Source organism: Anabrus simplex, chromosome 2 (genome assembly GCF_040414725.1).
Source record: "Anabrus simplex isolate iqAnaSimp1 chromosome 2, ASM4041472v1, whole genome shotgun sequence".
Taxonomy (NCBI): Eukaryota; Metazoa; Arthropoda; class Insecta; order Orthoptera; family Tettigoniidae; genus Anabrus; species Anabrus simplex.
Genome location: NC_090266.1, coordinates 560,183,866 through 560,210,667, shown reverse-complemented (window position 1 = coordinate 560,210,667; position 26,802 = coordinate 560,183,866). Strand labels below are relative to the sequence as shown.

The 26,802-nt window shown below is 36.4% G+C and overlaps 1 protein-coding gene across 1 annotated transcript in view; it reads left to right on the top strand.

Annotated features, from left to right (window-relative positions):
• The window catches only part of LOC136864226 (lysine-specific demethylase 5A), an 843,789-nt gene that overhangs the window by 205,008 nt on the left and 611,979 nt on the right, over positions 1-26,802 (top strand). Inside the window, exon 10 of the mRNA XM_067140948.2 lies at positions 14,815-14,996. Within this exon, the coding sequence (XP_066997049.2) occupies positions 14,815-14,996 (182 nt within the window). The remainder of the gene's footprint in view (positions 1-14,814; positions 14,997-26,802) is intronic.

The following is a 26,802-nucleotide window of genomic DNA, read 5'->3' as shown; positions in this document are numbered from 1 at the left end:
GCTTTAATTCTTCGGAAGCTCCACAAAATGTTTTAGCATTGTCAGAAAAAACTTCTGAGGGCAACCGTCTACGAGAAGAGAATCGAGAGAAAGCAGGTAAAAAATAGGAAGTAGAAGCATTGGTAACAAGCTCAAGATGAATAGCTCCAGTGACCATACAAACGAACAAAACAACATAAGCCTTACCTAAAGTCTTAGAAGAAGGCCTTAGAGGATTGGTTTTATAAGAAAATGGTCCCGCATAATCCACACCGGTAAACTCAAAGGGGCGGCAGGGTTGAGGTCTAAATGATGGTAGATCACTTGTAAGCTGAGTTGAGGGGATAGGATTTGCACGAAAACATTTTACACAATTACGTATGACGTAATTGACCTCATGGATCCCGTTAATGATCCAGTAATGTTCACGAATAAGATACAACAAGGTGCGAGCACCGGCATGCAAATGTTGATAATGAAATTGTCTTATCAACTTAGTAACATGATGTTTAGAGGGTAAGATGATGGGATGCTTCTTATCCTCTGATAGAATGGAAGAAGACAACCGACCACCTACTCGTAAAAGATTATCGTGATCAAGATAAAGAGACAACGCCAAAAGTTTACTACCCTTTTTCAAGGGAATGCCCTTACTAAGCGATCGATACTCCTCCAAAAATACTTCTTGTTGCACTAAAAACAAGATTTTATTAGTAGCTGTTCTCAATTCCAAAGCAGTTAGGAATTCTCGAGGCCTTAAAGGTTGATCTAGCACAAAAAACTTCCATCTGAGAACATAAGCCATAACTCTTACGAGCTTGTGAAAAGTGGAAAATTTGTGAAGCAATGGATAGGCTCCAATAGCAACATGCGCAGAAATTAAAGTTCTGCGAACTTCAATTTGCTCAAGAGACTCTAAATTAGGATAGTTAGGCCATAGAGAGGTAGATTGAATAAGCCAAGTAGGACCGTGCCAATATAAAGCAAGGTTAGCTAAACGCTTAGGACTACAACCTCTAGAAATCACATCAGCTGGATTCTCACGAGTGGGAACGTAACGCCAGGAATCTGCTGAAGTTCGTTCCTGAATTTTAGCAACTCTGTGAAACACAAAAGACTGCCAATGATATGAAGGCTTAGCAAGCCAAGACAAAACGATAGTCGAGTCAGTCCAGAAAAATGTTTGAGAAATGTGGACCATAAAACTTTGAAGTAGTTTATCAGACAATTCTACAGCGAGTAGGGCAGCACAAAGTTCTAACAGAGGCAATGAAACGACCTTCAAAGGGGCTACCTTGGATTTCGAAGATAGAAGATTGGAAACATTGGTTCGTTTCTAGAGACAAGGTACGCACAGCACCCGTATGCTTTTTCAGAACTGTCAGAAAACAAATGAAGTTCCAAAATATCAGCAGGGGATGCTTAATGAGAACTCTAGGTATGAGAATATTAGAAAGTTCATGAAGGCTGTCTCTGTATTTAATCCATTTTTGAAGAAAACTAGAGGGCACAATGTCATCCCAAGTAGTTTTCAATGTCCACAACTCCTGCATAAAAAGTTTAGCCAAGACAATAATAGGAGCTAAATATTGCAAAGGGTCAAAGATTTTTGCAATTTCCGAAAGGATTTGACGTTTAGTGGTAGGTGACTGTGCGGAGAGTGTCAATTTATAAGTAAATATGTCCTGCTTAGTACTCCAATATACACCGAGAGCTTTGATGGTAGTTTCTTCCTTAAACAATTCTACGCAACCACTAATTAGATCTCTATCCTTAAAGACATTTAGAAATTTTTTCGTGATTGGAACACCACTTGTGTAATACAAATCCACCCCCTTCAAATAATTGAACCAAACCCTTAGCAACCTGGGTAGCTTCTGAGATTGAAGAAAAAGTAGACAAGAAATCGTCCATGTAAAAGGACGTAGTTAGCGCCTGATTTACCTCAGGAGAAAAGAGATGACCATCCAATTCGGCAAGATGGTGAAGAGTCCTGATCGCCAAAAAAGCAGAAGGTTTTAATCCACAAGTTAGAGTTTTTAACCTGAAGACCTTTAGCGGCTTCTTAGGGGTCAATCAGAATTTGTCTATACATCTGCTGAATGTCGGCCATCACCGCGACAGGAAATAATCTAAAATTCAACAAGATAATAGATAAATCAACTTGGATAGAAGGACCAGTCAAAAGAGTATCATTTAAAGAAATTCCTTGATCATTCAGGGCTGAACCATTGAATACTACTCGAATTTTCTTAGATTTTTCATTTTCACTCTTCCAAACAGGATGATGATTAAGATAGACAGAATCTACAACGCTAGTGTCTTCAATTTTCTTTACAACTTCCATGTGGTCTAAAGCTTCATACTCTTCCATAAATCGAGTATATTGAAGTTTGAGACAGGGATCATTTTTAAATTTTGATTCAATAGCCATCAAGGCCTTAAGAGCACGAGGCTTAGTATTAATTAAGCCAGGGGGATTGGAGACACGAGGAAGATGGACCACAAATCTACCATCACAATTACGAAAAGTAGTTTGTTTATAAAGTTGTTCACAAACTTGCTCCTGCTCAGAGATTTGAAGGCAATCTGAAGAACATTCTTCCAATTTCCAAAACCTTTCCAAATTGTATTGATCCTGAGCGGAAACAAAATGACATTGGGGTTTAATAGTCATAGAATTCTTAGGAAGATGCCCGGTAAGAATCCAACCCAGCTTAGTTTTACGGGCACACACATTAGGCATAATTTGTACCTTCTCAGGTAATAATACTTGCCAAAAAATATCAGCACTCAATAAAAAATCTGTAGGTGCACTCTTAAAGAAGTTAGGGTCTGCTAGTTTAACTTGAGGGGGAATGGCCCAGTCTTTAATATCAAAGGAAAGATGAGGTGTGTTACTACTGATAACTTTCATAGTTAAACAATTCAAATTAAACAGTACATTGCTTTGAACAGAATCCCTAATACAGATCCTCACAAAACTAGGGGAAGATGTCCTGTTGTTATTTATGCCTGTAACTTCCACATCGGTAGGAATTTTTTGTAATCCTAGCCTCTCTATCAGATTTTCACTAATAAAATCGTGAGTGGCGGCATTATCCAACAGACATCGAACAGAGTTCCATTGACCTCCCGAATCCTTTATTTGAACAACAGCTGTGGAAAGCAATACTTGAGAACCTCTCAAAGATGATGAATCCTGAGTAAAAGTTTGTGCACTAGCAGATGGAATACTATCTTGAGCAGAGTCCGTCAATGAAGTATTAACTCCTGTTTTGTTGTGGCGATGTATTAAAGAGTGATGTTTAGAGCCACAATGTTTACAAGAATTAGTAGAGTTGCATTTGTTTAGCAAATGATTGCTGGATAGACAATTAAAGCAACGCTTATTCGCTTGAAGAAATAACCTCCTGTCATCTATGGACAGCGTTTTAAATTTAGGGCACAAATACAACAAATGTCTCTCTGGACCACATCCACATTTCGAGAGTTCGGTCTGAACATTCAACACCTGAAGGTTTGAAAATGATTCGAACTTGGAAATCTTTGACGGCAGCGAAATTTTGTTTGTCAATTTTACAGGCTGGCCATTCATTTGAAAATCAACAGCTGAAAGAATCTGACATCTCTGCTTTAAAAATTGAATTATAGTTTTATAAGTAACGGTTTGAGAATTGGAAATCTCAGACTCCCAGATTTTTAAAGTATCCTGATCAAATTTGGAAGAAATCAAATACTCTAAAAAGGTATCCCAGTGTTCAACCGGTTGATTCAAAATCGCCAGAGCCTTAACATGCAATTCGACAACATCCAATAATGCTCTGAATGTTTGAACCTTATCTACTCTAGTAGCAGGTAAATGAAATAGGGCTTGCATGTGTCGCATAACGTTCGCATAACGTTCGCATAACGTTCCTTCAATAACCCTAGAGCAACTTTGTAGTTATCACCTGTGAGCGAAAGAGACTCAAAGAGTTTCAACGCTGAATCTTGTACCGAAGAACGAAGGTAATGAAATTTTTGAATGTCAGGAAGTCTCATTCTGGTTAACTAAAGAGTCAAATAATTCAAAAAAGGAATCCCATTCGTCTTCATTACCGCGAAATTGCGGAAGCTGAATTTTAGGCAAAGAGGCTTGAGCAGAACTATCAGGAGTTTTCAGCAATCCTGAATGGGGTGTGGAATTTGAAAGCTCTTCCTGCTTCAAGGAATGAGTAAGCCGTCTAATGATTTGAACTGCTTGAGCGTGCCCTTCATAATAAAGATTCTCAACCTCCTCCCGATCTACAGACTGCTCCGGGCATTGAATTTCTAAATTCGTTTGGGCTTCATACAATATACAATACAATACAATCAATACTGATCTGCATTTAGGGCAGTCGCCCAGGTGGCAGATTCCCTATCTGTTGCTTTCCTAGCCTATTCCGAAATGATTTCAAAGAAATCGGAAATTAATTGAACATCTCCCTTGGTAAGTTATTCCAATCCCTAACTCCCCTTCCTGTAAATGAATACTTGCCCCAGTTTGTCCTCTTGAATTCCAACTTTATCTTCATATCGTGATCTTTCCTACTTTTATAAACGCCATTCAAACCTATTCGTCTACTAATGTCATTCCACGCCATCTCTCCGATGACAGCTTGGAACATACCACTTAGTCGAGCAGCTCTTCTTCTTTCTCTCAATTCTTCCCAACCCAAACATTGCAACATTTTTGTAACGCTACTCTTTTGTCGGAAAACACCCAGAGCAAATCGAGCTGCTTTTCTTTGGATTTTTTCCAGTTCTTGAATCAGGTAATCCTGGTGAGGGTCCCATACACTGGAACCATACTCTAGTTGGGGTCTTACCAGAGACTTATATGCACTCTCCTTTACATCCTTACTACAACCCTTAAACACCCTCATAACCATGTGTAGAGATCGGTACCCTTTATTTACAATCCCATTTATGTGATTACCCCAGTGAAGATCTTTCCTTATATTAACACCTAGATACTTACAATGATCCCCACAAGGAACTTTCATCCCATCAACGCAGTAATTAAAACTGAGAGGACTTTTCCTATTTGTGAAACTCACAACCTGACTTTTAACCCCGTTTATCATCATACCATTGTCTGCTGTCCATCTCACAACATTATCAAGATCACGTTGCAGTTGCTCACAATCTTGTAACTTATTTATCACTCTATAGAGAATAACATCATCCGCAAAAAGCCTTACCTCCGATTCCACTCCTTTACTCATATCATTTATATATATAAGAAAACATAAAGGTCCGATAACACTGCCCTGAGGAACTCCCCTCTCAACTATTACAGGGTCAGACAAAGCTTCACCTACTCTAACTCTCTGAGATCTATTTTCTAGAAATATAGCAACCCATTCAGTCACTCCTTTGTCTAGTCCAGTTGCACTCATTTTTGCCAGTAGTCTCCCATGATCCACCCTATCAAATGCTTTAGACATGTCAATCGCGATACAGTCCATTTGACCTCCAGAATCCAAGATATCTGCTATATCTTGCTGGAATCCTACAAGTTGAGCTTCAGTGGAATAACCTTTCCTAAAACCGAATTGCCTTCTATCGAACCAGTTATTAATTTCACAAACATGTCTAATATAATCAGAAAGAATGCCTTCCCAAAGCTTACATACAATGCATGTCAAACTTACTGGCCTGTAATTTTCAGCTTTATGTCTATCACCCTTTCCTTTATACACAGGGGCTACTATAGCAACTCTCCATTCATCTGGTATAGCTCCTTCGACCAAACAATAATCAAATAAGTACTTCAGATATGGTACTACATTCCAACCCATTGTCTTTAGTATATCTCCAGAAATCTGATCAATTCCAGCCGCTTTTCTAGTTTTCAACTTTTGTATCTTATTGTAAATGTCATTGTTATCATATGTAAATTTTATTACTTCTTTGGCCTTAGTCTCTTCCTCTATCTCGACATTATCCTTGTAACCAACAATCTTTACATACTGCTGACTGAATACTTCTGCCTTTTGAAGATCCTCACATACACACTCCCCTTGTTCATTAATTATTCCTGGAATGTCCTTCTTGGAACCTGTTTCTGCCTTAAAATACCTATACATACCCTTCCATTTTTCACTAAAATTTGTATGACTGCCAATTATGCTTGCCATCATGTTATCCTTAGCTGCCTTCTTTGCTAGATTCAATTTTCTAGTAAGTTCCTTCAATTTCTCCTTACTTCCACAGCCATTTCTAACTCTATTTCTTTCCAGTCTGCACCTCCTTCTTAGTCTCTTTATTTCTCTATTATAATAAGGTGGGTCTTTATCATTCCTTACCACCCTTAAAGGTACAAACCTGTTTTCGCATTCCTCAACAATTTCTTTAAACCCATCCCAGAGTCTGTTTACATTTTTATTTACCGTTTTCCACCGATCGTAGTTACTTTTTAGAAACTGCCTCATACCTGCTTTATCAGCCATATGGTACTGCCTAACAGTCCTACTTTTAAGACTTTCGTTTCTATCGCATTTATTTTTAACTACCACAAAAACAGCTTCATGATCACTAATACCATCTATTACTTCAGTTTCCCTATAGAGCTCATCTGGTTTTATCAGCACCACATAACGACTATACGCCACTTCATAATTTTTCAACCTTTGGACAAGATTGTCAACATTGCAAGTTTCGTCTTCCCAACTGGAAAGGAACTTACGAAACAGGCTTAGCTGTCACTTATAGGCAGCGCGAGCTCGTATCAGCTTGTCCTTGGGCAGCATGCTGGCATCCGGGTTAACTGGGGCAACTGCAGGCTGCATCAGGAACCAGTGGAAAGTAACTTTAAAACAATCTTCTGAAACAGTAAGGAATGAAAATTAGTACAAAATAGAAAAAGAGAAATCTGCTGATCCTGGTCACGGCACCATATGGAGAAAACAGTGGAAAAGCCGGAGGGGGTTTCCAAGGTTTCTCGGGAAATAAGAAAGGAGATCAGCAGTTACAAATTTATTATATAAACTAGCAAGACACCCGTGCTTCGCTACGGTATTATACTGAAATTTATAATTGAATGCTTATTGTTTTAGATATATAATCCGCCGAAATTCGCGATCTGACTCGTTTTCTGCGAGAATCCACCAAAATTTCCGATCTGACTGGTTTTCTATTATTTTACGGCACGTTTCCTCCCATTTTTAAATCTTCCTTTCCAGCAATCGTTTTCGTACTTCCCGGGCTAGGCTCAGGTATTCCTCCCGGTCAGTTGGGCCCGTAAATCTTTGCCATCTTTTCCTATAATTTTTTTAAATATGGATAAAATCCTTCAGGAGATCCGGCGTGCTGTCATATTGGGTGCCTTGGCGGCACTGAACCCGCGGCCGGACTGCATTCTTAGTCATTACCCGTCCAGGAGCCGTTTCCAGCGTGGTCCGCACATTTGACGACGGTCCGGAATATTATTATTATTATTGTTATTATTATTATTATTATTATTATTATTATTATTATTATTATTATTATTACTATTATGTGTTGCTGGAATGTCTGATGACAGGGAAAACCGGAGTATCCGGAGAAAAACCTGTCCCGGATCCGTTTTGTCCAGCACGAATGCCACATGGAGTGACCGGGATTTGAACCACGGATCCCAGCTGTGAGAGGCCGGCGCGCTGCCGCCTGAGCAACGGTGGATCCTTATAAGTACATTAATAACAGTAAAATCAATTGGTCTCGCCTCCTTCTACACCCCACCGCCGTTAAGTTTATTTACCGCCACCACCGCCCAAAAAAAAATTTAAAGAATGCTTGTTTCTTTATGTTTAAGGGAGATTCCAAACACCAATGTTCACGTCTGTTACCTTCAGTTTTGAGATATAAGTATCCCCATAAAAATAATTTTCCCGGAAAAAATACTTGTTTCTTTACTAGTAAAGGATCTTCTAAATACCAATTATCACGACTCTAACTTCTTCAGTTTTTTATTTATGTGTCCTCATGAAAGGAATTCAACTCCTTTCCACTCCCGCCCTCCAAGATGGTTTCCCACCAAAACGCGTTTTTCTTTGTTTTTAAAGGAGATCCAAATACGAATTTTCACGTCTGTAACAACTTTAGTTTTTATTAGATGTATGCATTCTCATACAATTAAGTCAATTAATTTTTCACTTCTTTCACCCCCCCCACCCCTTCATTGGATTTTCCGAGAATACGTGTTTCTTTACTTTTAAAGCAGATTGCAAATATCAAATTTCACGACTGTAACATCTTCATTTTTGAGATATCAGTAGCCTAATTAAAATAATTCATTACCATTTTCAGTCACTCTTACCCCCCCTACAACCAAGTGGTATTTCCGAAAACTAAAAACACACTTTTCTTTATGTTTAATAGAGATAAAAAATACCATTTTTCACTTCTGTAACATGTTAAGTTTTTTTTAAATATACTGTAAAAATTCTCATTTTAAAATTTTACCCCTTTTGAGTTCCCCTTAAGTGGAGTTTCCAAAAACAAGTCACCTATATTTCTTTACATTTACAGGAGATTTACACCCACTTTTTACGTCTGTAACATTTTACGTTTTCAAGATATTCTGTAGATATAGTCTTTCAAAAAATTCACCCCAATTTGTCACTCCTGTTTAACCGCCATTAATTGGCTTTTCCAAAAACTAAAAAATACGTGTTTATTTTTAAAGTTATGTAATATCTTTCGTTTCTGAGATATATGTATCCTCATTAAAGGCATTCAACCCATTTTTCACCCTTTTACACCCCTCCTATTAGGATTTACTGGAAACAAAAAATGCGTTTTCCTTTATTTTTAGAGGAGATTCTAACTACCAATTTTTACATCTGTAAATTTTAAAGTTTTAAGATGTAGACACACTCATTTTAAAAAATTCACCCCCCCCTTTCATCCCCCAATAATTTGATTTTCCAAAAACGAAAAAATACGTGTTTCTTTACTTTTAAAGTAGATCCAAAATACCAATTTTCAGGTCTGTAATATCTTCAGGTTCTGAAATATAAGTAGCCTCATGAAAGGCATTCAACCCATTATTCACCCTTTTACACCCTTATTATTGGGATTTTCCGAAAACAAAATACGTGTTTCTTTATTTTTAAAGGAGATTCTAAATACCAATTTTTACATCTAAAAAACTTAAAAAGTTTTGAGATATAGATACACTCATTTTAAAAATTCACCCCCTTTTAACCCCCCCCCCCCCATTAATTGTATTTTCCACAAACAAAAGTACGCGTTTCTTTATTTTTAAAGGAGATCCCAAACACCAATTTTCAGGTCTGTAATATCTTCAGGTTCTGAAATATAAGTAGACTCATGAAATGCATTCGACCCCTTTTTCAACCTTTTCCACCCTTCCTATTAGGATTTTCCGAAAACAAAATATACGTGTTTCTTTATTTTTAATGGAGATACTAAATACCAATTTTTACATCTATAACCTTTAAAAGTTTCGAGATATAGATACACTCATTTTAAAATAATATCCCCTTTTCACCCCCCCCCTTTATTGGGTTTTCCAGAAACAAAAAAATACGGGTTTCTTTATTTTGAAAGGAGATCCCAAACTCCAATTTTCAGGTCTATAATATCTTCAGTTTCTGAGATACAAGTAGCCTCATTAAAGGCATTCAACCCCTTTTTCACCCCTTTTCACTCCTCCTATTGCGATTTTCCGAAAACAAAAAAATACGTGTTTCTTTATTTTTAATGAATATTCTAAATACCAATTTTTACATTTGCAAACTTTAAAAGTTTGGAGATATAGATTCACTCATTTTAAAAGTTCACCCCCTTTCCACCCTCCCATTAATTGGATTTTCCAAAAACAAAAAAATACGTGTTTCTTTATTTTTAAAAGAGATCAAAAGTACCAATTTTCAGGTCTGTAATATCTTCAGTTTCTGAGATATAAGTACCGGTATCCTGATTAAAGGCATTTAACCCATTTTCCCCCATTTTCACCCTTTTACATCCCTCCTATTGGGATTTTCTGAAAACAAATAAATACGTGTTTCCTTATTTTTAAAGAAGATTCTAAATACCAAATTTTACATCTGTAAACTTTTAAAGTTTTGAGATATAGATACACTCATTTTAAAATTTCACCCCCCTTTTCACCCCCTTAGCGAAGGAATATCCAAAAATCCTCTCTTAGCAAGCACCTACATCTTAATATGAATATATCCCCAAAATTTCATTTCTTTATGTCCAGTAGTTTTGGCTCGGCGATGATGAAGTCAGTCAGTCAGTCAGTCAGTCAGTCAGTCAGGACAAGTTATTTTATATATAGAGATGATGTAGAAATAACAACAAGAATTAGGAAAATTTTAACAATAATTAATATTTTAACATATTTCAACACTTGGCCTTGAGAGAAAAGTTGCCACAGGCTGTGCGAATAAAAGGTAAATAAGTAAGACTGTTGTCTTACGACAGCTGTGAAAATCAGAGCACAATATCTGAATACTTGAATTTTCTCTGGAGGCTGGTTAAAAACCGGACCGAATGAAGTTGAATAATTATGAACAATTAATAAGATTAAAGCTATCAAAATAACAAGGTTAAATGTAGGAAATTTTGATGAGAAATTTACGCTGTAGCAGAACAGTTCTGGAATTGAATTTTAGCACACAATTCTCCGCCGGGGAGTAGTAAGTTCAAAGAAAAAAGGACCTTTTGTCCAGTAACTCCATTATTCATTTAAGAGCTGCAGTTAATAAATTTGTAGACAATCCAGCCGACATCTGGATAAAACGTGTCTGTGGACACAATTAGCTAAAACAGTCATTAAAAATAATTTAATAGATCCTGGTGCAAGGACCAAACCGTAAGCTGGTGTTGTTTTCATGTCCAAATGTAAAGTACGAGGCCGACAGGGCCACGTCAGTGCAGCTAGCTGGCTGGCAGTCATGCTTGGAGCGAACTAGACCTGAGCGAAGAAGGCGAGGTAAATGACCTCGAATTGACTGCAGCAAAGAAGACACGCTGAAGAAAAGTAGCTAGTCCATATGCGTGAAGTAAATAAGTTTCTAATAAAAGTACAGCATAGTAGCTGCTGCAGAACACAAGCAGCGATTCCGGCCTTATCCGGAATGATAAGGCGAAGCATTCCAGTGGGCATGTCCCTTAAATAGCACTAAGGAAGATTCCAGATGCGACGCAACATAGTACTGCAAAACTAACATAAGTAATTTACAAACTGTGCATGGAAATCTTAACAAAAAATAACTAAATAGTAAGAAAAAGGGAACCCAGAAAGAATATCTTTAAAAATTTACAATTAATAAATATAATCAGTACAAAATACAAATAACGAAAGGAACCAATGAAAGGACAAGAAAGCGCGGAAGGATACACTTTCGGTACCAATCAAGAGAATAGTTGCCAGTGATGTAAGCAGTCATGTTAAAATGCTGCAACCAATCAAAAACCCAAAAAGGAATGACCTAGGGCAGCGAAGAAGAGAAGGAAAATATACGAACAGAGTTCGTTTAACTTGTGACATGATTGCACGTCGAAGGAAACTTGTAATCAATTAACGAAAAGTAGCCAGATCGAAAAAAAGTGAGGTAAGAACAACATGTAACATAGATTTAGAAAAATAGGAAAGGTACCAAAAACAGCAAAAGTTATCAACAAATGGTACGTTCATGAACGCATGAACCACAATCCAAATTCTCCTACTGTACTACCTTCTCTTCCTTGGCCTACCACTGCATTCCAGTCTCCCATCACAATTAGATTATCACCACCTTTTACACATTGTATTAAATCTTCTATCTCCTCATGTGTTCTTTCGATTTCTTCATCATCCGCTGAGCTAGTAGGCACATAGACCTGCACAATTGTGGTGGGCATTGGTTTGGTGTCTATCGTGACGACAATAATTCTTTCACTATGCTGGTCGTAGTAGCTTACCCGCTGCCCTATTTTCTTATTCATTATTAAACCAACTCCTGCATTTCCCCTGTTTGATTTTGTGTTGATAATTCGGTAGTCGCCTGACCAAAAATTTCTTCCTGCCAATTTACTTCACTTATACCAACTACATCTAACTTTAGCCTATCCATCTCCCTTTTCAGATTCTCTAACCTACCACAACAATTCAGACTTCTAACATTCCACGCTCCGACTCGCAGAATGTCAGTATCCATCTTTCTGATGATCGCCCCCTCTCGTGTAGTCCCCACCCGAAGATCCGAGTGGGGGACTAGTTTACCTCTGGAATATTTTACCCGGGAGGAAGCCATCATCAGTACATTATTCATACAGAGAGAGCTGCATGTCCTCGGGAGGTACAGTAGTTACGGCTGTAGTTTCCCGTTGCTTTCAGCCGTGTAGCAGTATCAACACAGCTAAGCCATGTTGAGTATTATTACAAGGCAGTATCAGTCAATCATCTAGACTGCTGCCCTTGCAACTACCGAAAGACTGCTACCCCCCTTTCGATGAACCATTCGTTAGTCTGGTCTCTCAACAGACACCCATCCGATATGGTTGCACCTGCGGCTCGGCTATCTGCATCATTGGGACATGCAAGCCTCCCCACCGCGGCAGGGTCACATGGTTCGCAGAGGAGGCTTTTTCCCCTAACTCTTTAAATGTAAATATATGTATAAACTTTATAATTTGCTATAATTTTCTAATGAGTAGCGTCAATTATTCTTCGGACCACCACTGCTGGACTCTGCTAAAATACCCAGTGATTTTACGCATTGGTGCCGACTACTGTGTCTATAAACTTACATGGTTAACTCTATCATCACTGAACATGTTTTTATTTTTTGCTTAACTTTCCCATTGTAATGTATCTTAATTTTTACAATTTAATTACCAATCAGGTACCTGATTTATGCCTTGAGGAGGTACTATGACTGATGATGTCCTCAATGAAGGGCGAAACATGTCTCAAATGGATTTAATAATAAATTCTTAAGTGTTTAAAAATTTATAATGTATTGAATAGGTGACACAATAAACCCTCTAGCATCCTGCATTCAGTATCTTCAATGCGATTAACAATGATATTTATCACCTGCAACTCATATAAGATGTCGGCCACATGAACACATATTACTGCCGTCCTTTTCCAAATATTCCGGCAACTTTAAAATAATGTACCTGGCTAAAACAGTTCCTGGTACAATATACTCTGTATCTGCGACGGTAGTTGTCGGGTCAAGCAGGTTCTGCATTAAACTGTGTAGGATACTGGGGCTGTACCTTAATTAAAGTCACGGCCGATTCCTTCCCATTACTAGGCCTTTCCTGTCCCATCATCGCCATAAGACCTATATGTGTCGGTGCGACGTAAAAAAATAAATAAAAAAAATACAAAAACAAAAAAAAACAACCAACAAACTGTAGAGTACTGAAATCCTGTCACATGTCATCTAGCCTCTTCCAACCCAGCTCCATACTTCATGACATATACTATACATATCAACAGCCCTTTTCAGGGCCAAATAAGCAAATCGGTCTGTGGAAACTATTAAGTATACAACCTTGCCACAAACCAAACAACTGTTTAACCCTTGAGCACTGTTCACTTTCAGATCTCCAACTGCGCCCCTGCCAAGTAAGCTATTGCAAGGCTTGAAATGCAGCGGGCAGTTCACAGCCTATACAATACCTGTTCTGTGTGTGCGTGCATGCTTGTGTGTTTTTTTTCCCTTCATGTTCTTCATATCTGTGCATGTTTTATGAGTTCATTCGGGATGCTCATAATTGATTAATTAGTGGCACTCATGATTCCTACTGTTTTCTAGCCTGTAATCACACATCTCATTATTTATTTGTTTGTTTATTTATTTATTTGAAAAAATCGTAATGAAAAGAGTACACACTGAATTTATAAGCTTGGATGTAAACAGAACACAATACATAATACAGTAATGAAATACAGCGTGTTACAGTGAACAGTGATCTATGTACATGAGTTAAAAGCTAAATATTTTGTACATCTACAAACACAAAATATAATATTATCCTCATATTTATTAAAAGAAACAACTGGGTTCTTCAGCTGTACAGTAAAATGCCAAAGTTACTAACCTGCTTGCCACCATCACACAACCAATCACACAACACAATCAGCAGTATTCAACAGGTAATCTCTACATACAGTCTTAAATTTTGATAGTCTTAGAGTACCTGACAGCTGGTAGAGAATTCCAAAGTCATGACCCAGCCACAAAGGATCCGCAATACATTGAAGAGTGGTTGACGGGAATAGCGAGATAAATGCCAGATCTAGTGATACATTTATGGAATGTTGAAGAAATGTATTTGTGTAGATTTTCATTCAGAATTCGATATATCAACGAGTATATGAAGCTTTCGTCGCCTGTCAAGTTTCAGCCAGGGAAGAGCCCTGTAGCTAGGGGTTATCTGAGCATCATAACTCAAGTTAAATTTAAATCAAAATTGTAGTTTGTTAAGGGGCTCCATCAACGAGGATATGTTGCAATATTCAAGTATTGACAGTATCAATGTTTGGAGAAGATTTGTCCCATATCTTGTGGAGAGGGACTGATGTATTTCAGAATATTGTAGTAAACATAGCAGATTACATAAAACTAGATCAGGATTATAAACGGTTGTCAGTGCTAAAATTCCAACTCTTGTATAATATAATATTTATTTTGTATTGTTAATGTATAATGATCAGTGATTAACTCTCATTTGTAAATGGAGTTTTTGTAGACAGTTGTGTAGACTACATTTATACCAAATTTTGAGAGTTGAATTACTCTCATTGGTAGTCTGTATGTTGATATGATTTTCTGATGCAACATTGTATTTCAGGTCTATGTCCATTCAGGATGGAATCTGAATAATCTTCCCGTTCTTGAAGGCTCTGTACTGGGACACATAAATGCTGATATTTCTGGAATGAAAGTGCCATGGATGTATGTTGGCATGTGTTTTGCAACTTTCTGTTGGCACAATGAAGATCACTGGAGTTATTCCATTAATTACTTGCATTGGTATGTTTTACCTCTTATATTTCATCAGTGTTAAATCTATTCAGAATCACTTATGAAAGGCTTCAGATATGTATTGCTGCCTTTTTTCTTTATTTAAAGTACCTTTGAAGTTAAAGCTGTATCTGGTGACCGATGATGATGATGATGATGATGATGATGATGATGATGATGATGGATCTGAAATGAGAACTGTATTATAGTGGTAAATACTGACTGTTGTGGTCTTGTAAGCCTCCGTTTAGTTTGAATCTTGATTAAGGAAAGTTTTGTTGTGCTTATCTTGAGATTTACACCTTATTTAAATCGGTTGTTGAGCTTAAGTAAGGACATAGTTGAATAGTTACCATCCTTCTGTTTTCTAGTTCAGTGATATTTTCCAACACCTTAACATCTCTTGAAACCCATAGTAAATGAATAAACATTAAATTATTATTATTATTATTATTATTATTATTATTATTATTATTATTATTATTATTATTATTATTATTGAGGCAGATAAAACATGTTACAAGAAAATAATGTAAATGCATTATTTTGCAATACATACATATGATAAAGATCTTGATTCCCATATGTATAACATTGTTCACGTTATTTATTGCATAGGGCTGCGTTTACGAAAGAGGTTTCTTCAGTATTCTTCCATGTTTTAACCTTCTCAGAAGGGATAGATTTCATCATGCCTGTATGTTAACTGATGTAATTGGAGTTTATCAGAAACTAGAATTTGTAGCTGGCATGGATTTAGGTCTGTGCTTACCAAGGGATTACTCGTAATTCTCAAATTTTGACAAATTTACAATTTTTCAGTAAAGCGGGTCAAGGTCTTGATGAAATGGTACATTAAGGGTTTTGTTTATTTGATTCACTGTTTCCTTCCTCGTGTCAATTAGTTACTCTGCTGAAAATTGTTTTCTTCAGGGTGTCCACCTGTATGGAAAACCGGGGAAACCGTGAAATGTCAGGGAATTCGATAAATAACGGGAGAACCAGGAAATGTCAGGGAATTAAGAAAAAATCTGGAAATTCGTTCTTCTGCCAGATAAAATTGACATACTGTATTTATCTATGTAATAGAAGCAAATTTTTCAGTTTTTATAACATTAATCTAGGGCATGTCTTTTATGCCAGGAATAAATTAAGAAAACTAATAAACATTTAAAAAACAAGTGTGATCTCGAATGTGAAGTAACCACTAGCAGATATTGATCTGTATGATCGATCGATTGATCGAATTTTCATTGTTTTGATCCGTTTACTATTGAATATTCTGTGTTGTTTGGGAATGGCGAGCTTGATGAATTAGGCCTATATTGCATTCTCAGTTTCTCTAATCACTTAAATACATGGCTTCCAGAACAAAATATGCATATGGATAAAATTCCACAACCCAACGGATGACTGGGTTTGTTTACTATGTAATGACGTGTGCGGATAGTTACTACTTCGTAAAATGTAAAAACAGACAATAAACACTGACTAATGCAGGAAATTGTGAAATTCGCTTAAACTTAATACCCATTTGAGTGATTATTATTGTTGTTGTTGTTGTTGTTGTTGTTGTTGTTGTTGTTGTTGTTGTTGTTGTTGGTGTTGGTAGTAGTAGTAGTAGTAGTAGTAGTAGTAGTAAATGCGCTGACGTAGGTAAGCCTTGTGTAAATGTATAATGCATCGTGACATCATTCGGAGCATGCCATGTTCAGTTTCTAACCTATCTTTTGTGCAAGGGGTTTGGACGTTTTGAGGCATGACTGGTACCTTGTAATATCACGTGTAATTTTGTGAATACAGAACAACATTTAAAATGAAGTGACATCTCATTGTAAAATGAAGGTTGTTGGTTAGGAGATTTTGAGTTCGTGAAGTATGTTTGTATGTATGCGGTCTTGATCCAGGCAATCCCCAGGTGTAATTCATACTGATTTATATCAGTTGAGTGCAATCTTGAAACCTGGCTGCCAATTGTGTTGTTTATATCACCGTGTGGTTAAGCTACCTTGCTCGGCGTGTGTGATATAGGTTTAATAATATTCAGTGTAGATGTAATTTTATTTACATCCGTGTGTTGGTTAGTATATAGTTCGTCTGTGTATCACACCCTAGTATAGTTCATGAAAGACAAGTGGCGAGAATGTGACTCTGCAAAAATTGGCACAGTGTTCATGATCAGCCATAACCTCCTTCCTATGCCAGTCATTAGCTGCATATCATTTATTTCTTTTATTCTTAATAATAATGTACCTATTCTTGTTTTAGTGTTGGATATCATTACGAAGTGCATAAACTATCTTTGAAGGTTTTGTGAATTTGTTTTCACTTGTGATTCGCGTGTGATTTTCGCATTACGGTATTACATTTTACGAGGGCTGTGTGCCGCAGTTACATTTCATCAGGTGTTATCGAAGCAGTAGAGTGTTGGCAGCATAGGTAAGACAATGCTTACATGTTTTGCGAACTGTCAGCTTAGAAGAAAGCCTTGTAGAGTATAGGACTATTTAAAGATTTTTACAATATCCTTATTTAACTTCTTTTTTTTAGCTAATAATGTCTTCATCAAAGCCAAGGAAAACTTCGTATAATGAAAGGTGGCTGTTTGATAATACTTTCAGAACATGTTTGAAACCCATGCCTCAGGACAAATTTTCAGCATGTTGCATAATATGTAAAAAAATCATTTCTGTTAGCAACATGGGGAAGCAGACGTTAAGTCACATTGGAGGAAAGAAGCATGCCAGTAGTGTCAAGTTCTGTCAGTTCTCATCATCCCTTTCAAGTTATTTTAAAAAACATTCGAATAGTGAAGTAACAAAAACTCGGTAGATAATACTCTGGCCGCAAACACAAATTGTCCTCTGCTTGCCGCAGCTACCACAACGAACTCTATCACATGACTCCAGTGCTTCTTCTTCTTTGTCTTCTTCCTCTTCCATTAAAGAAGGTTTACCAGAGACTAGATGTATACAGAATTATCTTTGAAGAGAGCAAGTAACCAAAGCTGAGATTACATGGTGCATGCATACTGTCATACAACACCATTCTTTACGTGCCAGTGAAGCTAGTATGTTTGTTCCCAGTAATGATTTCAGACTCTGAAATAGCTTTGAAAGTTCATCTGCACAGAACAAAAGTTGCATATACAATCACTCATGGTTTAGCTCCCTATTTTCATAAACAAGTTTCTGAGATGTGTACTAAGTGCACACATTTCACCGTTGGTTTTGACGAGTCACTGAATAAGGTTTCTCAGATGGGTCAAATGGATCTTGTAGTTAGTTGTTTCAATCCTGATACTAATGAAGTATGCACTTCTTATTTTGAATCCACATTTCTTGGTTACTCTACCTCCCCAAATTTGTTAAATGGTGTTTTGCGAGCACTGCAAGGACTTTATCTAAAGATTTTAAAAAATTCTTACAAATTTCAAGGGATGGCCCAAATGTTAATAAAACTTCCTTCAGGATATCGGCAATTTATTAAATGATGATCCAGATGCTCCTATTTTGGTGAACATTGGATCTTGTGACTTGCATGCTGTGCACAATTCATATAAAGTGGCAGTAAAAGAAACCCGGTGGAATAATGCAGAGTTTCTACATGCTCTTCACTTCTTTCACTATGTTCCTGCTATATTATACACATTATTCAGGTCAAATGTATTTCCTTCGAAATACTGTGCTATAAGATTGCTTGAAAATTTGAAAGTCGTTGAACGTGCTATAGACATCCTACCTAATGTTGACAAATATGTGGAAGGAGCAAAAAGAGACAACAAAATCCCAAACTGTAACAGCTTCAAAATAGAATCAACTTTACTTAAAGATAAGCTTCTTAAGACCAAGGTGTCATTTTTATCATCACATGTTGGAGATTTGGAACCATTCCTAAAACAGTTTCAGACAGATCTTCCATTTTCACCACTCCGGTATGAATCTCTTGTTGCAACAATGGACAATGTCATGACAAGCTTTTGTAAGTCTGAATCACTGCAGTCTTCAGAAAATGTCCTCAAAATTAATTTAGACAGTAAAGAAAATCCTCTGTCTGCATCTAAAATTGACATAGGTTATGCTGCTAGAGCAGCACTTCGTGGCACTCCTGGATTAAATGATAGAGATATATTAGTGTTTCCCACAGATTGTCTAAAAGGAATGGTAGCTTTGTGCAAGAAGTTGCTGGAACAGTCACCGTTGGCACATAAAGTGACTAAAGGAATTTCTTGTTTTGATCCAAGTGTAGCCGAGCAACCTCTGAGCAGCAAACGGCTAAGGATAGCTTTAAATGCCTTTTGTTGAAAATGAATAGATCTCGGGAATGAAGCCGATTATATACAAAGGGAGTTCACTTCTGTTTGTAAGAATGATACTTTCAAAGAAGTAGTGAATTCTTTGGCTTCTCTAGATGAGAGGTTAGATCACTTTCGGCTCCACATTGTTTTGCCAGCAGTAAATTTGAGAACAGAAAAGTTGGCTTCTTTTCTCAAAATGATACTAATATTGTTTCATGGAAATGCTTCACTTGAATGTGGTTTTTCTGTTAATAAAGAAATTATAGTAGAATAATAATGGTGTATGGCATTTAGTGCCGGGAGGTTCTGAGTACATGATCGGCTCGCCAGATGCAGGTCTTTTGATTTGACTCCCGTAGGTGACCTGCGTGTCATGATGAGGATGAAATGATGATGAAGACGACACATACACCCAGTCCCTCTGCCAGTGAAATTAACCAGTCATGGTTAAAATTCCCGACCCTCCCGGGAATCGAACCCGGGTCCCGTGTGGCCAAAGACCAGCACACTAACTGTTTAGCCATGGAGCCGGACATTATAGTAGAGAACATGCTACAAGAATCCTTCGTAGCACAAAGAAGAATATATGATGCTATCTCAAAGCTTGGTGGAATTGAAAAGGTCTCCATTAATAAGAACATGCTCTATACTGCAACGAATGCTCGTGCTTTGTATGTTCTAAATCTAAGGGAGAAACGTGAAGCATTGGAAATAGAAGATTCTTTACAAAAAAATAAGAGAAAGGCCGCTTTATTGCTGAAAGAATGAGAAGAAAGGAAGCGGAGGGTGATGGCGGAAGCTCGACAGTTGTTGGTGGCTCTAGATGAGGAAATTTCTTCGCTGAAACAGTGATGGTAATGAATTTTTTAAATATCTTAAAGTGAATTTAGTTAGACTAAATTCAACATCCAAGTTTCGAAATTTAATATGCTCACAAATTGCTCATTTATTTCTTGGATGTTAAGTTTTCAAAATGTATTTTAATATTGCTGTCATAGTTGGAAACTGCCTTTATAATTTTATTTTTTGTCATTGTGTGTCAGGGACAAAAATAGTTTTAATGACTGGAAAATAGGGAAATGTCAGGGAATTTTAAAATCTGGATTTGGTGCACACCCTATTCTTGAATTCTCCCTGTTATAGACCAGTTTTTCAGCATTATGGTTAGTGTTGATGTTCGTGTACCTACCATGTTTTTCAGACAATTAGACACCCCTGATATTTCGATGAAAATTTAAGTAAGAATATAATTTCACTCTATTTTCAAATAAAATTTTACAGAAATAATTTAATTTGTATACAAAAACAAATTACCAGTACGTAGTGCAATACTGTCGCTGTTCCGAATCACATGTAGGTAGGTACTCGCAATTCTCACTCTCATTTGTCACTCGTAACACTATTTTCTGAAATTTCACTTTCATTTTGTGATTGTTCAAACAGTATATAAGTCTTCATTACCATCAAGGGCATTACTTATACCACATTTGGGCTGATGACCTTAGATGTTAGGTCCCTCAAAACAAGCATAATCATATACCACATTTCTTAAAGGACTTGATGACAATTTCCTTTTCACTAACTCCCATGTAGTGATGAGCTTTCCGAATGAAAACTATCGAATTATTTGATAGTCTCAAACTACAGTTCCATTTGATCGTTTTCAACAACATTCGATGTTTCGTTCGGTCTACATGTTACTGAATTCTCTTGCTGTAGTTGCTTCCATCTCACTCAAAATGATAGCACGTAAGTTGAATGTTACAGAAACAATAGAAACCAGTGCAATAGTATTATGTCTAGGCAAGCAACTATCGGGTGCATATTTTTAACATTATCCAATGACGGTCCGTAAATATTATTCCCTTCATTAAATGGGCAATCATCGACCTTCCTGATATTTGCCCTGAATAATTTTATAAAATTGTCTCTCCATACAACTTAAAGACTGGAGAGCAAACTGTCAGTATGTTTCTGATAAGTGGATTAATTTTTTTAACAATACTACAATACCAGTATTTAATAATGTAAATTCTATTCCCATCCCAACCAATGAAATTAACTCATTCTCAGTTCAGCATTGAACAGTATTGTGAATGTAAGTTGTAATACCAATATAGTTGGTCCGTTATTGGACATTATAAACTGTGGTGGTATTTTAATTAAACTGTGTGTGTGGTGTTTAAGGTATATCGGGTAGGTCATACTCTCTAATATGAACAGAAAAATAGATCAGCATTTTGGCAACATTTTAGCATGTCGTAGGTACGACATCGTAACTGACGTAAAACCTTCAATTATTGTTTAAAATATTTTAATTATAGTTTATTTAATGCTAAATGATCTCTTATTAAATGTTAAATGTGATTAATATATGATGTCCCTGTAAATATGTAGTATAGAATTGTATAACCTCTAATACGTATTGTTTATAACCTCAAAATCTATAGAGTCGAAAGCGGTAGAAAATTCCATAATATTCGTATGTTAGACTTACTGTACTATAATTTGGTATATATGAAGGGTTCTCGAAACTTGCTGTAAGGTTTTATTATCCAGATACATGTAGAGACTTTACGAATGTTGATGTTTCCATGAGTGTTGGTAAATATAAACGAATGTTTGAGTACCCATTCGACTAGCTGGTCGACCGATGTTTAGTGTGTTCCATTAGAGTGTTGTAAGAACTCTTCCAGAAGTTGGTCATTCTAGATGGTTGATCGAATGGTATATACATCGAGCTGTCAGTCAGTGAAATTAGTTCTTAGATCTTAGTTCTTAGGACTCAGGCAAGTGATGGACTGTGAGTGACTATTGGGCTCCGAGGCAGAGTCTGAGTATTGGACTCTAGTGAATGAGGCGGTGAATTCAAGAGGGTGCATGTTATAGTGCGCGAGTCAGTGTTGTTGATATCTGTATGGATCAGAATCGACTTCAGGGTGCTCTGCTATTGAGTGTTGTATTTAGTGTCATTTGCTACCATGAATAATTGTGTGTTGTGACATACAGTGTAAATAAAGTAATTTACATAAGGAAGTGAACATGTTCTCGTGTGATATTTATCTACGTCAAATAAAATCGCAACGTAGAACGATAAGCAAAACTTCAGAATTTTCTGCAAAATGCTTAATTTGCAGAAATGAATTTAAGTGGTGGAACAATATATAACCTCTCCCTTCTTACTATCATATATCATGTCATTATGTCATTCATTTCATCTCATTGACTCCTCTGATGAGGTTGACGTCGGGAAGTGCATCCGGTCATAAAAATCCCGCCAGGGCCCTGTTTCATAAAACATCTTTCTCTAATATTATTAGTAAGAAACCAATAATATTAACTAATAATATTAGTATTATGTTTCATAAAATTATTAGTTAATAATATTAGTTATTAGTTTATGAGTCAAAATTATTAGTAGATGTTCCTAATAATATTAGTAAATTGTTTCATAGACAACATGACTAATAAAAGTTACTCAGTTTATTAGGATTATTTCCATGAGTGTATTTTGATTCATAATTCATATTATTAGTGAAACCAAAGTGAGCGGTATTTTAATATTTTGACATAAAATCATGAAGATCTCTGAAATGGTCGACTCTGATAGTGATAAGGAACGAGTGTAGGTATTCACCGTTCAATAAATGTTACAAAGTATAGATAAGAAAAGTGTTTTTCCACCAATCAATACACAATTTATTTTAAATAGATTAAACTAGTACCGGTTTCGGCTCTTTAACGGCCATCATCAGCTAGTACATGATTTGCTTCCAGCCATTAGACAATTCACAAGTTGTTATTGTATTAGACATCCGGATGTCTAATGGGGGATGGAAATGTATACAGTAGCATGTAATTAAAATATCAGTAGTCAAGGTAAAAAGTTACAATAAGTTAGAACATGAGTATGTAGGACATATTAAAACATATGGGTCATAATATAAAACACTTAAAAAGTTTTAACACATTAAAATTTGGTAAGTATAGGTAGACACTTGTTAAAAATTTTTAGTTCATGTTACATAGGTTCCATTCTTCTATCTTCTGTGTAGTTCCTTTGCTTTTGAGTTATGTTGATTTTAGCTGTGTATGGTAATCTTCGAGAAAGTTCTGAAGCTGGTATGCATCATATTGATATGGACCTTTGTCATGAAGAAATTTTTTATATTGTGTTATATATTCCAACTTGTGATGTACTCTGGTAAGTTTTAATATAGTAAACAGCAGGTCTTGAGTTTGAATTAGAAGTAGTTGGTGGCAAGACCTCTCTCGTCTACGTTTGTGGTTGTAGTCTGTAAAGATAAGGTAATATAAGTATACCGGTGGTGTGTGTATGAAGGAATGCCTGGTGTGTGTATGGAAAGAGTACTTACTTTAGTTGTTGTGGAAGTCTTGTGCCGATGTGTTTGAAGGCTTGTTGTGTTCTACTGCGAGTGCGTCTGGGGCTCATATTAGCTGTGGAGGGGGATGTAGGTGGAGGAGAAGAAGGAGTGGCTGTTGGGGAAGTAGGGGCGCGGTCGGGCTTGTGATTCGTTCGTTTGTTGGAGCGTGTGTTTACTATTTTGAGGTAATCATTCTTTAATGCCGGAATGGCTTTGTCAAAAATGATGCTGATTTTTTCAGTAATATCATTAATGTTATGATTGGGGTTAGCGTATTGGTCTAAAGAGATGTAGAAATCTTCGGTTATGTTGAGCAGTGGGCCCTTGGAGTTTGTTTAGTATCGTCATGTCGTTATTGATGTTTGTGAAACTATGCTTGGATTCTTCTACATGTTGGCCTATTGATGAGAAATGGTTATGTTTTACTGCATTTATATGTTCATTGTAGCGGATGGTGAAGTTTCTGCCTGTACGCCGTATGTAACTTGTGTCACAGTTGTTACATTTGATACGGTAGACACCTGATTGGTTGTATTTATTGTTATTATTGACTGTTTTAGTGTTATGTATAATGTTGGTACTATTGTGTGTGGTTTTGAATGCTATTTTCATGTTGTGCTTCTTGAAAATATTGTTATTGTATATATATGGGTGTTGTTAAAGGTAAATAGGGCATAGTCTTTTTTGGGTTTGGTTGTTTCTGCTAATTTAGTTTTAGGTTGTGATTTTATTTTGTGAATGATTTTGTTGACCATTGCTTTGCTGTATCCATTATGTTTAGCTATGTCGTGGATTAACTTCAGTTCATTGTTTTGGTCTTCTGTTGTCATTGGGATGTTAAAAGCTCTATAAATCATACTATAATAGGCTGCTCTTTCTTGTGTATTGGGATGAAGGAGTCATTTTTTATGGTATTTGAGGTGTGTGTGGGTTTCCTGTAGATCTTGTAAGATAAGTGTTTGTCGTGTCTGGTTATTGTTAAGTCTAGGTAATTTAGTGTACGGTTATTTTCGGTTTCTTTGGTGAATTTAATTTGGGGATCTAGAGTGTTAAGTTTGTCTAGTATAGCTTGTGCGTCAGTGGATCTATTATCTAAAATTACAAAGATATCGTCAACAAATCTGCACCAAAAATGTATATTATCTATTTCTTTGATTGACGTGTGTTCTAAGTAATCTATATATATTTCTGCTAATATTCCGGAGGCAGGAGACCCCATAGGTAGGCCTTGTTGCTGATAGATGGTATCGTGAAATCTGAAATAGTTATTGTTTATGGCGAATTCAAGTAAGATTATGAATTCGTTTATTTCTAAGGTGCTCAAGTTGCTATTGTTTTTTAGGTTAGATTCTATTATTTTGATTGTTTGTTTAACAGGAATGTTAGGGTACATATTTATTATGTCAAATGAAGAAAGGGTGTGGTGTTGTTCGATCTTTAGCTCTTTGGTTCTGTTGCAGAAATCTATTGAGTTTAGTATTGTTTTGTTTGCTAAAAATGTATAGTGCTTTTTTAAAAATTTTTGGATGAATTGCGATAATTTGTAGGTTGGACTGGCTCTATAGTTTATAATTGGTCTCATAGGTACGTCTTCTTTATGTATTTTTGGGTAGGCTTTCGCGGACGGTAATTGGGGGTTCATTGTTATGAGTTTAGCAGATTCAGTTTCGGTGAGAAGAAAGTGTGTGTTTTTAAGTAAAATTTTTATATTCCTTTGTATGTTATTGGTTGGATCTCGGAGTTTAATAGAAAAAGTATTGTCTTGGAAACATTTTTTAGTCTTTGTTATGTATTCATTTTTATCCATTATAACCGTAGTGTTGCCTTTGTCGGCCTTCGTTACTAGTAAATTGTTCTGTTTCATTTTATTTTTAAGTTTGTTTAAGTTCGATCTATTGGTGGTATTCATGTTTAGGTTATTATTGTGAATGTTATTGATGTATTGCGGGATCTTTCTGCTGATTTTGTGTCTAACTTCGTCTCGTACGTCATATGGGATCCTTTGTAAAGCAAGTTCTGTTTCGGTAATGGTAGTTATAATATTCTGGTAGGATGATGCATTACCCCAGTTGTGTTTGGGTCCCCTGCTCAACATATCCGTTTCTTCGTCGTTAAATACGTTTTGCGTAAGATTTTTTATCGGCGGATGGAATTTATGTTGGGAATTCTTGTTAGAAAGAGAGGGATCTTTGTTTTGGATTATGGTTAGTGGCTTTGGTTTACTTTGTTGTTGTTTCAGTGTTTCCAGTTTTTTGTTTAGTGTGTTTTGTTTCTTTATGGCTAAGTCTTCTATTTTTCTCTGGAAATTCGTTGAAAGTAATTCCAATAGCTGTGTGGGAGTTCATGGGATGCTTCCAGGTGTTGAATAAAGTTCATTATTAAGGTGTTGTTTCTTACGATATAGGAATTTTATTTCTTCTTTTAACCAAATTTCATTAGTCCTGTTTCGGGTTTTGCGTGTCTGAGCAGTTCGTCTGTGTTTATTATTGTATTTCTGGAGAAACTTCGGTGTTTAGTTGTTTGAAAGGCATTCCTTCAAAAAGGCAATGCTTTTGGCTGCGTTCATTAGTTTAATTTTCAAGTTCTGATATTTAAATGCCTTACGTTTTGCCTGGTTGGCTTCCGTATAATGGCCATCATCAGCTAGTACATGATTTGTTTCCAGCCATTAGACAATTCACAAGTTGTTATTGTATTAGACATCCGGATCTCTAATGGGGGATGGAAATGTATACAGTAGCATGTAATTAAAATATCAGTAGTCAAGGTAAAAAGTTACAATAAGTTAGAACATGAGTATGTAGGACATATTAAAACATATGGGTCATAATATAAAACACTTAAAAAGTTTTAACACATTAAAATTTGGTAAGTATAAGTAGACACTTGTTAAAATTTTTTAGTTCATGTTACATAGGTTCCATTCTTCTATCTTCTGTGTAGTTCCTTTGCTTTTGTGTTATGTTGATTTAGGGTCGGAAAAGAACAAGAGTTGAACAAGGGAGGTCAGAAGAGTAGATGAAAATGAGCCTGGCAGAAGTAAGTTGAAGCAATGGCAGACTCATCTCAGTGCCCCATGTTCGCCAACACACGCTCCCAAGTTGAGAGCCCTGGGACCCCTTTTAGTCACCTC